This window comes from Rutidosis leptorrhynchoides, chromosome 3, assembly GCF_046630445.1.
Source record: "Rutidosis leptorrhynchoides isolate AG116_Rl617_1_P2 chromosome 3, CSIRO_AGI_Rlap_v1, whole genome shotgun sequence".
Taxonomy (NCBI): Eukaryota; Viridiplantae; Streptophyta; class Magnoliopsida; order Asterales; family Asteraceae; genus Rutidosis; species Rutidosis leptorrhynchoides.
In genome coordinates, this window is record NC_092335.1 from 205,082,491 (window position 1) to 205,106,367 (window position 23,877).

The 23,877-nt window shown below is 32.0% G+C and overlaps 1 protein-coding gene and 1 pseudogene across 1 annotated transcript; one reads left to right on the forward strand and one right to left on the reverse strand.

The window, feature by feature from the left end:
- The first annotated feature begins 5,031 nt into the window (after positions 1 to 5,031).
- On the forward strand, positions 5,032 to 6,879 carry LOC139897174 (protein transport protein SEC13 homolog B-like). The gene is made up of 2 exons (XM_071879846.1): positions 5,032 to 5,141; positions 5,791 to 6,879. The coding sequence occupies exon 2, from the start codon at positions 5,830 to 5,832 to the stop codon at positions 6,733 to 6,735; it is 906 nt and encodes a 301-aa protein (XP_071735947.1). The 5' UTR covers positions 5,032 to 5,141; positions 5,791 to 5,829; the 3' UTR covers positions 6,736 to 6,879.
- A 3,681-nt stretch (positions 6,880 to 10,560) lies between these two features.
- Positions 10,561 to 14,441, reverse strand: LOC139897175 (signal peptide peptidase-like 4; annotated as a pseudogene).
- Positions 14,442 to 23,877: the final 9,436 nt, after the last annotated feature.

Sequence of the window (23,877 nt, forward strand, 5' to 3'; positions counted from 1 at the left end):
AATCTTGTACTCTTGTAATTTCGAGACGTTTCTTATCAATAATTGGAACCTCTTTGATTGTATTTTGTACTTTTGAGCTTTTTGGTCATTTGCGTCTTCAATTCGTCGAATCTGTCCGTTGTCTTCACCTTTTATTATTTAAACGAATATCACTTGTAAATAGAACAATTGTAACTAAAATCTTGTCTTTCTTGAGGAATAATGCTATGAAATATATGTTCGTTTTTTGCATTATCAAATATTTCCACACTTGAGCGTTGCTTGTCCTCAAGCAATATAGTCTTGAAATACTAGAATCACTTCTTTATTCTTCACACTTTATACATCAGTGATTTCTATACGGCGGTATAAACAATGGTAGTAACGATGTGGTTTACAGTCCCACATGACTATAAAAATTTAGATCCATTAAGGAAGTTGGATCTTTATGAAAACATTTGATCTTTTGAAAATTAAATCTAGTTTTTACCCTAGATAAGTTTTCCGGAATAACCCTTCACCGGTGTATGCAAAATGTTTTTGTGGGTTTGGTGGGTTTTAGATTTGAAAATTTTAGCTCAAAACTTATGCTTTTGTGTCACCCACTTGCTAACCTTGTATTAGGAAAGCAACACGTCCAGTATACTTGCTCCGTATATTACCTTTCGATAAACTACCTTCCGGTTGTAAAGGAAAGCGTTGAACAAGCAACTGTTAAGGCAATGTCCCGTGACATGCTTTTGATTATGGTCTATAACGTGTCGGACGCAATTACTATCCTTTGTAGGAGCAATAGTAAAGCTCACCCTTATAATTTTTCGGTCTGGCACAAGGTCCTGTCTTTGACCATACTATGCAACCACCGTTCTTACGGTTGACACCCGATTTGGTTCAGGTGACCTAATGAATTCCAGGTGAATTCCTAGGATTTTACGTTCAATGGTAATGAACGCATTGAAAATAGGTTTTTAGAAAACAAATCGGTTTGAAATTTTGATCAAAATATTTTCTCGTTCAAGCTCGAGTTTAGATATCATCGAATTCCATGAGTTTGTAATTCTCAATCTTTAAGGTCAATCTCTAGGATTGAGTAATATCAGTCTTAAAAGCTGATTTTTGATCTTTAAGGAGATTATCCTTTCTGGGGATCTGATTCATTAGTCTTATCAAGCTAATTTGCACGGTGCCCCCCATTGTACGAGATAAAGACCTAAAACAGATTTTGGAATCATCTGTTGTAATGGAATCAATTAGCAGACAGATTATATAGATCAGATAATGACTTCAAACAATATTTGATTCTTTCTCTGATATATATATATATATATATATATATATATATATATATATATATAATCTATATTTATATTTTGTAAATATAAATGTATTAATAATATTAATACTTTTATTAATAATACCAAAATTAATAATGATGTTAATATCAAATATAATGATAATTATTAATAATGTTAATAATTATACTCATAATAATAATATTATTAATTATATTTATAAAGATGATAATAATACTATTATTAATGATGATAACAATAAAAATAATTATTATTAATGATAAAGGTAATAATAATATCTAATGATAATGCAAATAATAATTAAGATAATTCAAGTTACATATCTTATTTTTCATGTCTATTTATTATTTATATTAATAATACAAATGATAATATTAATGATAATGAGAGTAATAATAATAATAAGTCACAATAATAATAATTTTAGTGAAATTTATAATAATATTATTAATGATAATTATAATAATAATACTAATTATATTCGTAACATTATTAGTAATAATAATATATATCAAATTTCATTTTTATATGTTGTATTGATAATACTAATTATGATATTAATATTGAAAATAATAATAATACTATAACATTTATTTCTAACTTGTAATTACATTTAATATATTATTATTACAATTTAGTAATTATATCATATTTAATAGTTATCTAATCTATAGAATATTTAATATTTATATATCTTATATACATGTAATATTAATTGTATATAGAAGTCATATATACATTTATTTTAATAACAACTTAATTATTCTATATATTCTTTTATGTTTTAATTCAATGATTAAAGTATACTTTATTAATTTTTAAAATATTATATATATATATATATATATATATATATATACACACACACACACACACACACACACACACACACACACATACATTTGTTCTTGAATCGTCGGGAAGAGTCACAAATTAATTGAATACATGAACATAGTTCAAAATTGTTGAGACTCAACATTACAGACTTTGCTTATCGTGTCGAATTCATATAAAGATCAAGTTTAAATTTGGTCGAAAATTTCTGGGTCGTCACATTCAATACATATTTACTACTACATATTTACAATTTTTTTTAACCTTCTATCCTTTTTCTTTATTTTGGTTCTCATTTAAGTTCATGATTTTATATTCTTATGTTATTGTATGTGTTGAAGTACTTTGAAATAATCAGTAGTAGGATGACAATGGATCGGATATGGATCAGGTGAGGCTATATTCATATGCATATCCATTTATTTTTTAGAATCCATATCCATTTAAATATAATTCATCTATCCATATTCATATCCGTTAGATGAAGTAGTTAAACGGATATCCGCTGAATATTACGTTTTTCTAAAAATATTCCTATTATGAAATGAAATCATCTACATATTTTAACATATATATGTAATATATGCAAGATATATGAATTTAATACTAGTTCCATAGTTGTATCTTCAGAATTTATATTTTCGATAACATTTTACTAGTTTATAGTATACATATAAGGATATGTAAATGTAAGCGCATATAATTAAGTAAAAATCCATATATCTATTATACGTGTATATTTATATTTATTATATGTATATATGTATTATGGACGGTAATTAGATATATCTATGAATGAGAAATTATTATCCATACCCGATCCACTATTTTTTCATATCATCCATATCCATATCCACGTATCATCCATTTAGATCATCCATATCCATTTAAATGGATCAGATCAGATATATATTCTATTGATCGGACAACCATTGTCATTCTTACTCACTGGCAAATTCAGTCATTCAATACATATTAATGAATCATGATAAAGTTTGAAACAATACAATTTACAAAACTTTAATACATATTATTACATATTTACATTTTAAAATAAGAAACTTATACACTCTTAACATGGATACATACACTAATTCACGAATATTGCCACTAGCAAGTTTTGAAGCATAAACTTCAAGGTTGAAAGGGTCGACATGATACCACTAAGTCAATGACTTTAGATTGGTGTGTTGTATTGGTTGTATATATGTTGTATTATCAACCATTTGTTGGTTGCGTATGGATTCTTAAGGATTAATAGTTATGTGGGTGATTTCGCGGAGGTTCGATGTTATGGGTTTCAATTGTTACAAGTCACAATAGTTTACAACGGTTGGCTAGAATTTACGTTATATTTGGCAAATGAATTTCAATGTATTTTGTGATGATGTGCATAGTCCACTGCGATTATTCGTGGGCTTGCACTTGAGCTTGGCTCATAAAAAGTTCATGAGTCCCCTAAAACCCTAACTGGTCCCCTATAAAAAGAGGAGTTACCCTCCTCACTTTCATCATCTTATCTTTCTCTCTCTATCTTATCTCCACTCATTCTCTACCTCAACAATAACAATTCAAGGGTTTTTGCCTCTTAGACTTTTTTTCTCATGGCCAACCAACGCGACTCAACCGGACGACCCTCAACCATCGACCACCCTATCGAGATCATCATCTCGATTCGGGTTATCACGGTAACCGTACCGGAGAGTTGATGTCGTTGACCTCCAAAACCCCTCTTTTGTCGATCCAAGCGTATATTTGCCTTAGCCGCGAAACTATGCTTGATCATTTGGTTTAATGTTTTTTTTAAAGGCCAACAACTTTTATGAAATTGAAAGAAATTTACAAGGTATAGAATTGAACCTGGAAGACAAGATATAATATAAAACGCGGAAAAAGAGTAAATCTTGTTTAATGTTAGTTTCATATAGAATACTTGATGGTGAAGATGAGTTTGTTTGTGTTCGTCAGTTTGTATAACATGAATATTAGTATAGTATGTGTTTGTGAGTTTACGTATATGACCAGATTGAAAAATTGGTATTTACAGTTTAAGTATGGCATCATATATGAATAGGTGTTAATTTGGAGGGTTTGATTTGGATTTGAGGTTTGTTGAAGATGAAGGGTAAATAAGAAAGGAAATGGGGAAGGTGAAAATAAGAGATCAATGACGTAAAAAATAAACATAAATGATTAACATGTAATATGTGACAAATATGAGGGACAAATGATTAGATTATTACCTAGTCATAATAGGTTAAATGATATTAATAGTAGAGATTTTAAAGTTGAATGCATAGAATAAAATTTTATTAAATTTTAATATATTTTCAAATAATTTTTTCTACATTTTACTGATTTTGTATTTTATTACTTCACTTTTTCAAGGAAACAATTCATGTAATCGTTTGAATAATTTATTACTGTAATTGAGGAATATTCATTTGAATCTATAAATTAAGTTGAAATTAAAGAGACCAATGAGAGCGCGACATGTGGCACGAAAATCACATGTGATTGAAAAGAAAAAAATTCAAAAATTTTTTTTTTAGAAAAAAAAAATTTTAATTTACTTTTTTTTTCAAAAAAAATTTTCTATTTTTTTTTATAATCACACGTGAATTCACATGTGATTAGATTTGATATGCATAATCACATGTGATTGTAAAAAAACAAAATTCGGAAAAGAAAATTTCGAAAAAACAAATTAAAAAAAATTGTTTTTGAATTTTTTTCCAATCACATGTATTTTTCGCGCCACATGTCACGCTCTCATTGATTCCTTGAATTTCAAGCAAATTAATGGATGCAAAGAATTAAACTCTACTTTAATTTATTTATGTTTAACATAACATTTAATATTATATTTTTATATTTATACAATAAATTTATTTTTATTTATATTCCGAAACGAAAAACTCTGCCTACCTGTAGATACTCTTCATATTCACCGGCGATCGGTGCCGGATCGAATTCTGTTAGTTGTGGATTTAAAGTTGTGCTATTAATTTACAGGTATTTATCCTTTTGTTATTATATATATATATATATATATATATATATATATATATATATATTCCGATCTATACACCCTTTCGTTTACTTCACATGCTATGTAGCCACCAAATCAGTTAAATCTGTTGATTTCTATTATGAATCAGATCAGTCAATTCGTAATTGTGTATGTATATGAGCTCAATTAACCTAATTTTAATGTAATTTTGAATCCTAAGAACCATTGTGATCTGTTTATGCTCCTATGCCTAAAAAAAGCCCTAATTTGATCTGGTTCTATTATGTGTGCATCTCACCCTACCAGAATTTATAAAATTTCACATGTATCAGGTTACTGATATGCAAATTGTGTAAATGAACAACTTGTTACTATGTCTGGAGTATGTTTATGGCTTGCTATCACTATGTTTTGTGATATTTACTGCTTGCTACCAAGACGTCCCGTTTTAGAAGATACTCCGTAATATAATGTAGCCAGAATATGAAGAATCTTCTACATTGTTTTCAGTTGATTCATTCATATGAGCTTTTTAATGGGTGCCATCTTAAATATTTTTGGATCATATTACCTTGGGAGTTAGATCTTCTACTAATATTTTTGTATTTTGTATTAATTCTATTGAATATTATTTCGATTGTAGGAATTCAGTAATCATATATAAGTTTAAGGAAGATACAATCACAAAACATGCCTGCACAAAAGATTGAAACGGGTCACACTGATACCGTCCATGATGTGTGCATGGATTACTATGGAAAGCGAGTGGCATCTGCATCATCTGATTCCACCATAAAGATTATCGGCGTCGGTAACAACTCAACTTCTCAGCACCTCACCACTTTAACCGGTCACACTGGGCCAGTATGGCAAGTTGCGTGGGCCCACCCCAAATTCGGGTCACTCCTAGCATCATGTTCATATGATGCAACCGTTATCATTTGGAAAGAAGGTAACCCAAACGAGTGGACCCAGCTCCATACTTTTAGTGACCATAAATCATCAGTTAACTCTATCGCTTGGGCCCCACACGAGCTTGGTCTCTGCTTGGCTTCTGGTTCTTCAGACGGGAACATATCGGTTCATACTGCCAGGTCAGACGGTGGTTGGGACACTACAAGGATCGACCAGGCTCACCCTATTGGAGTGACCTCAGTTTCATGGGCCCCATCAATGGCTCCTGGGGCCCTAGTTGGGTCTGGTGGTTTTGAACCTGTACAAAAACTGGCATCTGGCGGTTGTGATAATACAGTTAAAGTGTGGAAGCTTTCTAACGGGATTTGGAAAATGGGCTGTTTTCCTGCTCTGCAAATGCATACTGATTGGGTCCGTGGTGTCGCATGGGCCCCAAATCTTGGTCTTCCAAAGTCAACGATTGCAAGTGCTTCAGAGGATGGTACGGTTGTGATATGGACTGTTGGGAAAGAAGGTGACAATTGGAATGGTAAGGTGTTGTATGATTTTAAGATCCCAGTTTGGAGGGTATCATGGTCTTTAACCGGAAACCTTTTGGCGGTTGCTGCTGGTGATAACAATGTTACTTTGTGGAAAGAAGCTGTTGATGGAGAATGGCAACAGGTGACAACCGTTGATTAGTTATCTTTTTTTCTATATTTGTTTCTGTTGTTCGTATACTTCATTTTGTGTTATCCGGATCTTTTTGGATATGTCGATTCAAACCATTTTAGATTTGGTTTAACCATATGTTACTACCCAAAGAGTTTAATTTATGGATCCTTGCTTTTTCCTATATTATACTAGTTTTTCGTATGCATGGAAGTTTTGAAGCATAAGGCTTTTTTTGTTGATACTCTTCTAATTGTGAAAATTGAGGTTGCGGTATCCGCAGTTCTAATTTTTGCTTAATGACTGATTTTGGCATTAGTGTTATTGTATCATGATGTCTAAATTTTGTAAATTTTTTTTTTTTTTGAATGGCGGTATTAAGGTCACTGACGGGGGCATTAACCACCCACCCGATCATATCGAGGAAGTCACAGGTCATGCTCACTTTCTGCACCCGTTAGAAGGAAACCTTAGGATATTGCACCCAAGGAAAACCCCCGAGGACTAAATTTTGTAAGTTGGGGTTATTAGATGACTGATTAGGAATTCTTGTTTTTTTTGGACATCAGTTTGGGATCACCCGGCCCGGGGACTAAAACCACCCACGTGTTCATCTCCCGTAGTTGCATAACCCGCTCCCACTACTGCCCTGGAGGAAACCCGGACCAATCCGAGGGCATGACCAATAAAACCCCCCCTCCCCGTTGCTCCCGCACTAAGCGAAAGGAGACCTGGGTGGATACTTCAGTCAGGGAAAGCTGCTTACTCTTGTATACCACAAATGAGATGTGATGGTACTATAACCGAGTTAAGAGATGGTACTATATCTCTGCTTGGTTTTCTGTAGCACAATGTTAGAAATGCGATTATATCGACAAATAAAAGCTATGATTTCGAACGGTCTTATAGCCAACTATAACTGGATAATGGTACATGTCCACCATGTCTCTAAGTGAACTGTTAATTAACATTACATGTTGTAATCCGAACATAAAACAAGTGTAAAACACTTGAGATGTATCTACACATGTACTTTCAATTTTTATGTTATCTAAAAAGGGTGGCAACTTCCTCTTGTGTCCCCTATAACCATGACCACCTTCGAGTATAGGTGCATCTGCTAATTAAAAATAGATAGCATGATAAAATGGATCTGAATGTAGGTGAACCTAGGCCCCGTTTGGCTCACGTAATCCAATGTTTGGCTCACGGAATCTCATTGGATTCCGTGAGCCAAACGGGACCCTAGTGTTTGCTGGTTGCTCTAGTTAGTCATGATGGAAGATCAGTTGGGTTTATGAGCATTTAAGGGAAAATTGTCTTTTGCAACACTCAAGTCACAAACATATATTCATAGCTCTTCTACTACATCATCTAACTCAAATTGCACATCTCTAATGTTATCCACATATCTCCATTTTTTTTTTTTTTTTGTTACTATTTATAAGAAAATGGGATGTCCCCATTGAGGACCAACATGTTAAACCTCGTACGGTTATAGCTTACCCTAAGAAGATAAGGATAAAGGAAAAACCCTTGTATTTGCAAAAGATTGAAATGTAGTAGTACCGTTCACAACTACAAACGCTTTGAAACTGTCTTGCCTCACACAATGGCAGAAGTTAACATAGACAAAGGGGGCTGTGGTCCATTTTTGTATTATTAGTGTAATATTTAAAAGGGATAATTATTTGAAAATGCATTGAAATTTCACCAAATTCCTATTGTATACATTCAACTTTCAGATCTCCTATTGTATGCACTCAACTATGTTAATTGTTCTATTGTACGTACTTAACCTATTATAACAAGTAAACTTCAGGTCACCTGCTAAATAAAATTACATCATTGATCCCTAATGTTTGTCAAATATTGCATACTAGTCATTTATGTTAATTTTTGATGTCATTGATCCCTCATATTTGTACTCTTAATAAATTTTGTTATAAAATTGGATATTAATATTTATGTTTGTAGAACCTCAATTACGATAAAAGCAGAATCCCAAATCCCTATCAGATTCATCCTAACTTGAAACCCTATTTATCTCATCACATTGCATCATCATCATCTAGTCAAATTATCAAATATGTCTGAATCAGTTTGTTCGATATGTACATCTAAACTATCAAAAAATGATATCATCACATGTCATCATCATCATCCAGTCAAACTATCAACTATTTCTACATCAATTTGTTCAATCCAAAGATGTAATAAACTATCAAAAAATGACGAAATCTAGTAAAAATATTTTTTCTTCAAATTATCACCAAAAAATCGAACAAATCAAAATCACTATATGTTCATCCTCTGTTCGTAATCACTATCTGACGAAATCACTATCTGATGTCAGATCTGGTTGCATCCCATGTTCGTAAGATGATGATGATGATGACGGTGATTGAAGATTTGATGCCAGATCGGAACAAATCGTTCTATGCCATATCTGAACAAATCGATCTATGCCAGATCTGAACAACCGACGATGATTTGAGATGATGATGAAGACCATTGATTTTTTAATGATATTGATAAATAATAGTGATAAAGTGAAAAGATACATCGTAAATATGGCTTTTCATTTGATTTCGAAAACGAAGATTAATAAGAATTTTTTGAAGAGGATTAATTGAAGATGATGATTTATTGAATTTAAATATGGGTATTTCATTTTATTTTGAGGATATTGATAGTTCAGTAGTAAATAATAAATGAAAAGATACAAACTAAAAAATGATTCAGCCATCTGTTTGTTTTTGAATTATTAGGGTTATGATTTGATATTATAAATTTTTATATGTTGATTAAGGGGTTTAAATATTTTAATAGAATTTGGAGATATTTAAAAAGTGTGTTTTTGAAATTATTGGTGATAAAATGTTTTGAAGATAGAATGTATTTTTGAGGATGAAGATGTTTATGAAAATGATGAAGAAAATGGTAGGATTAGATAAGACTTAACGGAAAATTTTAACGGAATGTCTATGGACCAATTACAAACTTTTTCTACATATTAACTTGATACCTTTTATACAGATTACTTAATGCATACAATAAAACATTTAACATAGTTGAGTGCATACAATAGGAGATTCGAAAGTTTGATGTATACAATAGAAATTTGATAAAAGTTCAATGCATTTTCAAATAATTTTCACTCAAAATTACATCCCCAGATCATGTTATTCTTTTCACTCCAAGAAAAAACTTTAATGATGACGTAGCGTGGAAATGAAAGTTTGCTTTGAGTACGGTTCCATCAAAGTATGCGGCGAGTGAGCAGTGGTTTATATATAGGATACATTGCATTCCGATATTGGAGAAACATTTTCTGCCATGTTTTAGATGCACCTGCAACATTTTCCCTATCCCTCTAAAACTAGCAAAGTAACTCAATAAACTAAGAGGTTGTTTACTTTTTTCTGAATTTGACTCTGTTTGGGAAAGCGTGTCTGATTCTATGTCTTCTAGAAACAGTTCAATTTTCAAATTAAATGACAGATTAAGTGACAAAGAAACAACAATTTTACTTACTGAATTAAGAGCGGTACAAAAACAGATCTTTAAGTGAAAAATAAACTGACCCTAAGTCACTCTAGATAAAGTGATAAAAGTCATTAGTGAACTGTGGAAGGTAACGGTGAATTACCAGATTGCCCTTGATATTTTATTTTAAGTATGTTTATACAATTCAATGTAATTCAATAATAATAAGATAATGTACAAACTTTGTAGTAGCAGATCTCAATTGTGCAGTTTAATTCATATAATCATATCATTTAAAGACAGATTAAGATAGTTTTTTTTTGTGTGGTGATTGTATAAAAATGTCACTACCAATGGTAGCTCTGTAACGATTATCACGATTATTTGTGATTGATGACACAACCTGATTACACACTAGCCGTTAATCAAATGACAGCATAACTTTGTTTTAATGCCCTGCGTAAGCTCCTAAGGAAATACTGACTCGGTATATGCTATAGTTGAAACCATTAGGGTGGTGTATAAATACACCGAGAGAGGAACTAATTACGATACTACAGCCCAAAGTCTTCTAATCTAAGTATAATGTTGCTCAATCTATCTGTGTAATTACAGAAATAGCACCGACTTATTTGCATACTACGGATATGATCCCTTATTATTTATTGTTCAGAAGATTGAAGTTGGACATGAGGGCAAAGCCGGTCTGGTTCTCCTCTCAACCACAGATGTCTCAGATCGCCTCGTTTCTTCCCCAACACCAATAATGTGCCTATGAATTCAAGCAATTAGTTTATAACATTAATATTGCACAAGTTTTTTCTCTTTTTGTGTTTGCATTTCAAATTGACTGTTTGAAATCATCATGTATATGATCTATTTGTTGTAAACAATTTTTTGAGTCAAAGGTCTTACCAACTGTGAAAGGAACAATGTAAAGCAAAGCAGGCTGACCATGTCCATCCATCAAGTTCAAAGCTACATATGTAACTAGTAGACCTAAAGAACATACAACGTGTGTACCAATAATTCAATATGACAATACCAGGGAACACAAAAAATGATTGTATGCATAAACATGCTTTCAGTTCTGCATACCTAATCCATAAGCAATCATTGCCCACAAAAAAGTATCCGTTTCGTAGATTCTTGTTTGACAACCAATCGTACCTAATAATCAAGAGAATAATATTAAAACTCAAATTTAACCTATCTAATTGGATTGTAGTAATTTCCGTTTATCAATAAATTTTAATGTATCATACAGTTTACTTTAAACCAGAGCAAATATGTTACAATTCATACTGTTGAATCAGGTCAAAGCAGTTTTTATCTGCTTGCAGGAGTGTAAGAGATTCATCATCTTTTCAATTGTTAACAAGGTGACAGTTAGTGTTTTTTATTAAATAAATTTGGAGTTGGAATAGGACTGAAAGTATGCAGATTGCACAATTAATTTTTTTAGGATGTACTATTTATTTATTATTTATAAAGAATAAGATAATAAGGAAATGATGGTGAGACAACCCAACCTAACTGATTTTCAACTGCATTAAAACTTTACATTCTGAACCCAACCCACATGACCCAACTATTTAGCCACCTCTACCGGCAGTAAAGATCAAAGTCTAATAAAAGAATAACTGTTCAAACCTTAAAGAAAAGGCTACTAATAGCCCTGGCAATATGATGTCACCAAATCCGATGATGCTATAGCCACCCCAAGGATCAAACATTCGTGGGATTTTCAGTAACATCGGGATTCCATCTTCTCCGTTCTTATCTCCACGAGCTACCTGTATTTATATGAAGATATAAAACAGTCATATGATGTAGCAATATCGAAAACCAATATTGGCGAAATGATGGTGTCAGCAACAATAGAACCTCACCATTATCATCACACTTTCGTAGAACCACCGTTTGGAAATAAATACCCAAAAGATGACGCACAAATGAGGAGAACTGTCCCCACCTATATAAATAAAAGAATGACAATAACAAAAGTGAATTAGACAAGATATCACTTTTATGGTTTGTTCTGTTATTTTAAGGATCATTAAAACCTATGGTAATAACATAAGGAAATTTCGATGAATACTCGAACTAATACACACGCAAAAAGCATGGCTGTATGAGGTTAAACATCTAGAATTGAATTTAGACAACTACCTTAAGGTTGGGCACTCGTATTATCTGGATTACTGTAATTATCAGCGCAATACCCTGATTTAACAACAGATAACAAGAGTTTACTTACAGTATTACATCCATATTATATAGATGTTGAATCTACTTTATCATTCATATTTCAAGAAGCATAAATGTGATCATACGAGGAAGAATGTTCTTACAAGTATATCTTGACCTATCCAAACAAAAGAAATTCTGCGATAAACGGCCCATACAACAGCGAACGCTATGCAAAATGGAGAAACACCGAGAGTAAGATAAGACACGGCTCTCAAAAGCGGAACCTTGACGAATGTTTCTGCAGGATGTTCAAACCATCTGAAACTGCAATATCGAATATTTAGTTCAGATATCAAACTAAAGACTTATACAAACATTTTATATAAGCTATTAATGGTTCAAAGCTTATTAATTTATTGTTTTGTATTTTCGGGATGTAATAATATTGCATACACAAGTATTAACAAATTAAAAATAAAAAATAAAAAAATAAACTTGCCTACCATGACAACAAAGCCACCAAACAAGTTTGCAGACCCTGAAAAATGAGAAGTATCAAAGTTCATCTAGTATCAGCATTGGTAATCAACGTCAATATAAATATGAATATAATTTATATATATATATATATATATATATATATATATATATATATATATATATATATATATATATATATTGTGAGAATAAATGCACCTCAACATCACCAATGGCAAAGAGGAGAACCAAGACTTCAATAAACGCGTATGACATCAACTTGTACGGCATAACCAAGAAACAGGATGCAATCACAACAAAAAGAACAGCAGAAGTTGTGTTAATGTCCACCACACTACTTGATCGAGAAGAATCCATATTCAAGTACTCGTCAGAAGCATCCTGCCAAGAACATCATTCTTAAAGCTTAGTATAACTCTTATAAGTGGTTTCTTTTCGTATTCAATGAATACATTCTTATAATAAGCTTTGTATTTGTATGACATTTAATATTTTGTCCTAGTCAATAGCTGCTTCCCGAGCACTCCAGGCAGACCAGTAAGATGCACATAATATTGTATCGACAGCCATAAGCCACAAAAACACCTCTGCAACATCAACCAGCCATAAGCCACAAAAACACCTCTGCAACATCAACCAGTGGACGCTTTGGAGAGTATAACTGCACATAAAATGAAAAAAAACAACTTCAATGTAAGAAAAAAAAAAAAAAACAAACGGAACAATTACATTATATGGCAATATTAGAATCCTTACACATACCATTTAATTTGTTTTTTAGAGTCTCTTTTAAGCTTGCCCCAGCATCTTGCGGTAGCATCACTGCAGGGATGTGAATATGCACATCTTATTCATCTTCGCACACCATCTTAAAGAGTTCTGTAAAAGGGTGTCACGTTGGGGTCCACATGATATACAGATAATTATTTTGGCATACAATTAAAGTGAGAAAAAGCCGTGTAAAAGGACGAACCTGTTTGGTTGTTAATAATAAGAATAGCTGAAGCTCCTGCAGCTTCAGCAACATGAGCCTTGGTTGTAAAACTGCAATTGCCTCGGTGCACCAAGATAACTTCACCGGTAAGCTACAGATAGTAAGACCAACCTCCGAATGCTGAGTTTTCATATAAATAAGCAAACTTAAAAAGACTTTGAATAACAATCTTCACACATATATCAGTGTATCGAGAAAAGTAAACCTTGTTTTTAGGTGTAGTACAACAATCGGGAGGGTCTGCAAGGGCAACTCTGCTTTTATTAGCATCTTTCTCTTTTGATTCCAAAGTAGGACCGAATCGGGCACCAACAACTACAAACTCTTCTTCTTCATCATCACCAATCCTTATGCAACATCAGCAAAGAACATAAAACAAGATAGAAAATCATTTGATAAAATAGAACTTGAAGCAAAAAAATAAAATGAAAAAATTATACAGACAAGAGTTATTACGATAAAAATGAAAAGAAAAAGCCACTCAAGTATCGCCTTGATCGATACGACGGCCTTACTAATAGAAAGGGTCAAAATGCGCGTACTACGTAAGCTGAATGTTCTATAGTATAATAAGGATGACCTTTTGACAAGACTATAATTTTCTAGTATCTTAGAGATCTCCAAATGTTATATTTTATGTTAAGGCCAAGAACAACCTAGCACTCTTAATAGCACATAGAATCAAGCTTCTTGTAAGATGAACCTCTATAAGGGTTCTAGGCTTACCACTGAGGCATTGCCCGAGTGGTATAAACTCTGGGTTGGATCTGCGTCCTAGTTGTCGCAAGTTCGAATCCAGGGGAGGTTTTCTCAAGGATTCTGTTGTGGTGAATAAAGGTGTATGCCCTTAAGCCACTCTGTTTTAATCCAAAGCACACTAGGTAACCAATGCGGCGAGAGTGTGTGAAGAGTTTCCTCCTAACGCGAGTGTGGGTAACAAATGATAGTATTCGATGCCGAAATAGCCGTCCAAGAAAAAAAATAAGGGTTCTAGGCTTAGTTTATCTTGTTTAAAGTTGTTCTTATAGGTAGAGGGTCAAAATGCGCGTATTACGTAAGCTGAATGTTCTATAGTACAATAAGGATGACCTTTTGACAAGACTATAATTTTCTAGTATCTTAGAGATCTCCAAATGTTATATTTTATGTTAAGGCCAAGAACAACCTAGCACTCTTAATAGCACATAGAATCAAGCTTCTTGTAAGATGAACCTCTATAAGGGTTCTAGGCTTACCACTGAGGCATTGCCCGAGTGGTATAAACTCTGGGTTGGATCTGCGTCCTAGTTGTCGCAAGTTCGAATTTAGGGGAGGTTTTCTCAAGAATTCTGTTGTGGTGAATAAAGGTGTATGCCCTTAAGCCACTCTGTTTTAATCCAAAGCACACTAGGTAACCAATGCGGCGAGAGTGTGTGAAGAGTTTCCTCCTAACGCGAGTGTGGGTAACAAATGATAGTATTCGATGCCGAAATAGCCGTCCAAGAAAAAAAAATAAGGGTTCTAGGCTTCAGTTTATCTTGTTTAAAGTTGTTCTTATAGGTAGAGGGTCAAAATGCGCGTACTACGTAAGCTGAATGTTCTATAGTACAATAAGGATGACCTTTTGACAAGACTATAATTTTCTAGTATCTTAGAGATCTCCAAATGTTATATTTTATGTTAAGGCCAAGAACAACCTACTCTTAATAGCACATAGAATCAAGCTTCTTGTAAGATGAACCTCTATAAGGGTTCTAGGCTTACCACTAAGGCATTGCCCGAGTGGTATAAACTCTGGGTTAGATCTGCGTCCTAGTTGTCGCAAGTTCGAATCCAGGGAGGTTTTCTCAAGGATTCTGTTGTGGTGAATAAAGGTGTATGCCCTTAAGCCACTCTGTTTTAATCCAAAGCACACTGGGTAACTAATGCGGCGAGGGTGTGTGAAGAGTTTCCTCCTAACGCGAGTGTGGGTAACAAATGAGAGTATTCGATGCCGAAATAGCCGTCCAAGAAAAAAAAAAAATAAGGGTTCTAGGCTTCAGTTTATCTTGTTTAAAGTTGTTCTTATAGGTAGAGACCTTATATATTCTATATACGCTCTCATTACAGGTCTTTCAGGGTTCTGGTGTCCAATCATGAATTTAAAGCCAGATATGCTAGTCTAGCAAACTGACAAGAAATTAGATGCGCAGACTAAGTTGCAAAAAATATTTTAACATTTATAAATAAATAAATTAACATATCTGCGTCTATCCGTATATAAAAAAAACTACTAATATATATTATATATTAAATATTTATTAATGCATAAATCTGATAAACAAAACATAAGCTATCAATAATTTAACAATTAATTAGAAATTAAAGTATACCAGAACGAAATTGTTATCACATCCGGGTCTTTTAGGTGCAACATCATCCTGATGAACAATATCGCCAGCGGAAACTAACGAAATAATGCAAATTAGTGGAAGTTTGCTATGGCGGCGGTGTCACAACCCTATTTTTTCCATTTCGTTTTCTATTAAGTTAACGACCGATAGATTTAAAAAAAAAATGAAATTTAAAACTTAGGAAATGTCCTAGGTCGACTTTAAATCCAACCCGGTTAGGAAAACCGATTGGTTCTGTGAAACCAACGAGACAATTGGATAATTGAAATTACTAAAATTTTATGGACTTGGATCATCATCATTAAAAATATTTAACAAAATAAATAAACACGAATAAAAGGTGACTTTTGATGAATTAATAAAAATCAAAGATATATATATATATATATATATATATATATATATATATATATATATATATATATATATATATATATATATATATATATATATATATATAGCTGAAAAAATAATAATAATAATATACATGATAATGAATAGATAGATAGACATAAGTTACTATCTAATATTTATTTTAATGTCAAATATTATATTTTCGTATTATGAACCGTATAACATGTTCAAATTAGTTCAGCCACTTTAATTAAAAAGAATTAAAATATAATTAGTTACTTAATTAATTAATTATAATATTGATCAATTCAATTACTAAATAGATATAGATAAGTTGTACTTCATAAAATATGCATGATAACTCCAAACTCTAAAAAGTGATACTCACAGCATGTACTATATATTGATAACTGTTATAAGTTTAGAAGTTTATAACTACCTTTTAAGGCTTGATTCTTGACAATATATTATTGATATTGATATTATAGAAGAGTGAAGAAGAGAGCATATATTCTATATTTCAAGAATGGTGTATCGATATGCTTACATTCGTCTGATATTTATACTACATAAAGTCATGTACAGCTTCACAATTTATCCAAATGTAATTCACATGTTTTTGGTTGTATCTACAAAAGTTTTCGGCCACTTAATATTTATAACACTCCCCCTTGAACGACAATTTTGTTTTATTGGAGATCAACTACGAGTTACTGCCTCGTTAAAAACCTTGCTAAAGAAAACCCAGTGGGAAAAAACTTTAGCTAAGGGAAAAAGAGTGCAGCATGGAGTTGACTCCCCCTCAAGTAGACATTGCTTCAACTGTTACATCTTTTGAACATGTCTCATGCCAATGTTATGAACGTGTGTTCTGAAAATAGCAGTTGGGAGTGCTTTAGTAAAAAGATCAGCAGAGTTTTTACTGGATTGAATATATCTCATTTCAATCTGGTTGTCCTTAATGAGATCTTGAGTATATGAGAAGAATCTCGAAGGTATATGTTTTGTTAGATCACTTTTGATATATCCTTCCTTCATCTGTGCTATGCAAGCTGCATTATCTTCATAGATAGTTGTTGGGCTTTTATCACGTTTGAGTCCACAAGAATCAGTTATGAGTTGTGTCATTGATCTCAACCAAAAACATTCCCGAGTAGCTTCATGTAATGCAATCACTTCGGCATGATTTGATGATGTTGCAACAAGTGTTTGTTTTTGAGAACGCTATGATATTGCAGTACCTCCATTTAGGCATACATATCCATTTTGAGATTTAGCTTTATGTGGATCAGATAAATAACCTGCATCTGCATAACCAACCAAATCTTGTTTTGATTCGTTAAAATAAAATAATCCTAAATCAGTAGTTCCTCGAAGATATCGAAATATGTGTTTGATCTCATTCCAGTGTCTTTTGGTAGGAGCTGAGCTAAACCCTGCCAACAAATTAACTGCAAAAGAAATGTCAGGTCTTGTACAATTTGTAAGATACATAAGAGCTCCAATTGCACTAAGATATGGCATTTCTGGTCCCAGAATATCTTCATGATCTTCACAGGGACGGAATGGATTAGTGTCAACATTAATTGATCTAACAACCATATGAGTACTTAATGGTTTTGCCTTATCCATATTGAAATGTTTTTAAAATCTTTTCTGTATAATTTGTTTGATGTACAAGTAAACCATTAGGAATATGCTCAATTTGCAAACCAAGGCAATACTTGGTTTTTCCGAGGTCTTTCATTTCAAATTCTTTCTTTAGAATTTGAATGGCTTCATGGATCTCTTTATTTGTACCTATGATGTTAAGATCATCGACATAACATCTATGATCACATATCCAGATATTGTTTTCTTAATGAATACACATGGGCAAATAAGATTATCTGTATACCCTTTGCTTATCAAGTAATCACTTAATCGTCTATACCACATGCGACCCGATTGTTTCAACCAATATAAAGACCTTTGTATTTTGATTGAGTACATTTTTTTTTTTGGGTTTTGCATTGGATGCTTCTGATACCTTAAATCCTTCAGGTATCTTCATATATATATATATATATATATATCACTATCAAGTGATCCATATAGATAAGCAGTCACAACATCCATGAGATGCATTTCTAAATTTTTAGAAACTGTTAGGCTGATTAAGTATCTAAAAGTAATTGCATCCATATCAAGAGAATAAGTTTTCCTCATAATCCATTCATTGTCTTTGAGAGAAATCTTGAGTTACAAGTCTAGCTTTATCTTGTAACTTCATTTTTTTTCATTTCTTTTTCGGATAAAAATTCATTTTTATCTCATACGTTTCACATCTTTAAAAGTGATAACGATTGATCCGAAAACTTTTCTTTTATTGAGTGATTCTAATTCAGCTCGTATTGCTCCTATCCATTGAGTCCAATCATGTCTATTTTGACATGCAATGACAGATTATGGTTCCAGATCATCATCTTTATTCATGATGTCATTGTAAGATTTATATGAAAAATCAATATTTTTCATTTTTTTCGGTTCCATAATATTGCATAATTTATTGCAATTTATGTATTTACATCGTCAATATCCTCTGCAGAAGGAATATTGATTTGTGGTTCTTCTTGAACACCTTTTTTTTTACCTCATTATCAGCTGATTTTCCTTTTCGAGGATTTTTTTTTATCTTTGGAACTAATTTGTCTTCCACGTTTCAGACGTGACAAAAGACCCATGAGTGATATTATTGTCAGCTTTTGGAATTTCAATTCTTTCTAGAGCATTTACTGCTGATATATATGATTTAGTCACTCTTTTTGCATCTATAAATGCATCGGATAATTTATTCGCAAGTTCTTGCATATGCATTATTTTTTTTGATTTTTTGTTTCACATTATTTTGTGTGAGTATCAAGATACCTTAATTGATGTTCACATCATGAAACATCATTTTATTTATTTTTTCATTTCTCCCCATAATCTAGGGAACAATTTTTCATTAAAATGACAATCAGCAAAAACGTGCTGTAAAAACATCACCCGTCATGGATTCAATATATCTTATGATTGAAGATGTTTCATATCCAACATATATTTCAATCCTTCTTTGAGGAACCATTTGTTGTGGTGGTGCAATTAAAAATACACTGCACAACCAAATATTCTAAGATGGAAAATATTTGGCTCTCGACCAAAATTAAGTTGGTAATGGAGAATATTTATGACTTGCACTTGGTTTAATGCGAATTAATGTCGCATCTTGTAAATTTACATGTCCCATATAAATATTGAGAGTTTTGTACCTATTACCAATTATCTAGTTATTAGCTGCAAGCGTTTATCTATTGATTCAGCTAAACCAATTTTGTGTATGCACATGAGCAACTGGATGTTCAACAACAATTCCTGTAGACATATAATAATCATTAAATGCTTGAGATATTAACTCACCAGCATTATCAAGTCTCATCCTTTTAATGGTGTAATCAGAATAATGTGTTCTCAATTTAATAATTTGTGCAAGAAACTTTGCAAATGCCATATTACGGCTTGATAATACACAAACATGAGACCATCCTCTAGATGCGTCTATTAGAACCATGAAATATCAAAATGGTCCACATGATGGATGAATTGGTCCATATATATAACCTTGAATTCTTTCAAGAAACATTGGTGATTCTTTCTCAATATTATTTTCATTAATCACCATATGTGCTTTTCATTAATCACCATATGTGTTCTTTCATTAATCACCATATGCACTTTTCATCATATATCATTTTCACCATATGCGCTTTTAATCATATGCGCTGCGCTTTTCATCATATGCACTTTTTATCATATGTGCTTTTAATCATATGCGCTGCGCTTTTAATCATATGCGCTGCGCTTTTCATCATATGCGCTTTTCATCATATGCGCTGCGCTTTTCATCATATGCACTTTTTATCATATGCGCTTTTCGGTGCAACATAGGTATTTCTCATTTCTGGTTATCATTGTGTGACACCCCCAAATAGGGCCTGGGTTATTTGTGTCTTAATTATATCAAATCACAGTTGTATAAACGAGAACGACTCTACATGAGACGTTTTGTTGAGTTTTGCAGCGGAGGATAAATATGTCTTTAATTGATATGATATGTAATGAAGACTCCAAGCATAGCAAGCAATCATCATCAAAGCAGTAGATATACAGCGGAAGCAATATTTAAGTACCTGAGAATAAACATGCTTAAAAAGTCAACACGAGGTTGAGTGAGTTCATATGTTTGTAATAAATAATGATTTCAGTAATAGATATAGACCACAAGATTTAGTTTGTAAAGTTGATCTCCCGCAGGATCAAAAGTTATGCCAGTGCGTGATATTTAGACTAAACGTTGTTGCCCCGTGACAAGTTGTTCTGTCCTTGTCGTTTTAATTTCATTATTAAGTAATACAAAGACTTAGTCAAATGTATCAGGGACGTTACTCCCGATAGGCCTATCCCCAATAATTAAGAATGCCGCAACAATTAAAAATATCACTGTAGGGATTTAGTCGGACATAGCCGGGTATAGCATAGTTTAACAGTTGGTACTGATATTTAGACTAGACTTTCAAGTTTGCCCCGTAACAAGTTATCGTTTATACTTGTCGGTTGGGGACTTGCTGGTCGTAGCCCAACATATCACAGTTTAATAGTTGGTACTTGTATTTAGACCAGACTTTCAAGTTTGCCCCGTAACAAGTTATCGTTTATACTTGTTGGTTGGGGACTTGCTGGTCATAGCCCAACATATCACAGTTTAATAGTTGATACGTGTAAAACAGTTATAAAAGTTGCGCATGTATTCTCAGCCCAAAAATGTAAAGAGTAAAAGGGATCATATGAAACTCACATTAAATAGCAGTTGAAGTATTCCACGCAAGAAGGAAAGTAAAGCAAGTAAGTGATCTGGATATCAACCTTGAGGTATAACGTTTGATTAGTTAATGTCTAACTTGACATAAAGTATGTTTATTAATATAGCAACTATATTGACAGTGACGGTTTTCGAGAAAAGTTCCTATTTTTCAAAAGTTTCTATTTTTAGAAACCTACTATTTATGAAAAACTTCCACTTATAGTAAGCTTCTTGTTTAAGAATGTTCGGGTTATAATTCTTAACAAAGATTTTGTACAATATCGCCCAAACTTCGTCGCTAACATGCAAGTCACTCGAATGATCTATTGTTACCGAGCGGCCCAGGATCTCTTGGCCAGAATCTAAGTCTTGGCATTCGAGATCCACAAGCGTCCCATAATGGTAACAAGGATCACCCTAGGCCACAATTAGCGATGATGTTTGTAGTCTTTGTACGCTATCTTTAATTATAACCTTCATGTTAGGTGCGTATATACATATATATTCATTAATTCGATTTTAATTATAACTTCTATATATTAATTCATAAAAATACTTTTATAATTTTTAGTAACATATATTATTAATTATAACATGTTATTTATTTTAATTTTAATTGCATATAATTTATAACATTATTTACATGTTTCGGTAAAAAAATAATAAACCGAAGTAAATAGTAGAAAGTAAAAAGTAAAAAGTAAAAAGTAAAAAATAAAAAGTAAAAAGTAAGAAAAGAATACTAACTAGTAGTAATTTTTTAAAGAGAGAATGAGAGAAATTTTGGTGTGAGTTTGAATGAGAAATGAAGGGTATTTATACTTGAAAAAATTAGGTAAAAAGAATAAAATAATTAAAAAAAAGAAATATTTTAATTTTTAATGGGATTTTAAAATTCAAAAGTATTAAATGTTAGGTCATGAGATAATGCACAAAATAAAATAATAAAAGTATTTTTCCATTATAATTTTTAATTAAAAAGTAATTTATTTATTTATTTATTTATTTTATTAAAAAATCATTTATTTTATTAAAAAAAATCATTTATTTTATTAAAAAATCATTTATTTTATTAAAAAAAATCATTTATTTTAAGGAATTTTTTTTATATATTTTTTTTAAAATAAACAAATTGATTTACTACTTTTCCAAGAATATTTGTCAATATTTTTTTTATTCATAATAACAATACTGATAATAAAGATAGTAATTATTGATATCTTGTTTAAAAAGGATATTAATAATAATAATATTAATATATCAAATTAATGCGTAATTATTTACAAATAATTGTTCGTGAATCGTCGGAATTAGTCGAGGTTAAATGAAATCATATAAAGATTTTTGTTTAAATTTTGCCAAAAATTTACGGGTTGTCACAGTATCCCCCTGTTAATAGAAATTTCGTCCCAAAATTTAGTTGTTGCCATCATTCGGCATTGTTTGTAAACAGGTGAGGATATTTTCGTTTTATTTGGTCTTCACGTTCCCAGGTATGCTCGGGGCCTTTCGTGAATTCCAACTAATAGGATATTGTTTTGTTTCTAGCGTTTAAATCTTACGATCCATAAATTCTACGAAGTGCATTTTATTATTAATGTGCAGGTTATCTAAAGGATTTAACAAGAGTGTCATTGATTAGGTTTTCCTCAGAAAAAGATGATGTCGCTATACAAGCATTTCAATACATATGAAATGTGTTATGAATAATATTGAGCTTTTTTAAAACCTTGAGCGTTTATGCCACAATATTAGGGTAGACAAAATAGAAAGGAGTTCATGAAAATCAAGATCACGATATTTGATAGAGATAGTCATTGTTTACAACAGGAACATCTTAATGATGAATATGAGTTGGGAAATAGAGTTTTACCAATATTGGGTAATATGGATGAAACGATTTGATTACAGGAAGAGTATAAACGAAGCTATCGTAAAAGATTGAAATGAGGAAATTAAATGCCCGCCTTAACTTTTGACATAGTTAAAGTTGATTTCCGGAATTCAAGGGATTTAAAGAAATCTTCGAAATCTTTATAAGATTTGATTCTCCGGTAATTAAGGAAATTAAGATTTTCTTTAATTAAATGCGGTGAAATTGTCTCGATTGACGTGTCTAGAATTTTGCTATAAATTAGCTTCTTCCGTTTCATTATCTTCACCACTTCTCAATTCATACTTTCTTCCTCAATTCATACTTCCAAAGATTGTGAAAATGCTCCATCCAGTTCTTATCCTGGATATCTTTCTGACTATTGTTTCAGTCATTCTTCTTTTTCATTTACCACCAGAGGAATTTGTTTTCTTCTACTTTTATCTTGGGATTATAGTGTTTTTAATTCTCCCGTGTCTTTATGTCGCTATACGCATTGATATACACGGTTTGTAATTTC

What these genes read in the sequence shown, in the direction of transcription:
- LOC139897174 (XM_071879846.1), top strand. Translation starts at nt 5,830, where the DNA reads ATGCCTGCACAAAAGATTGAAACGGGTCACACTGATACCGTCCATGAT.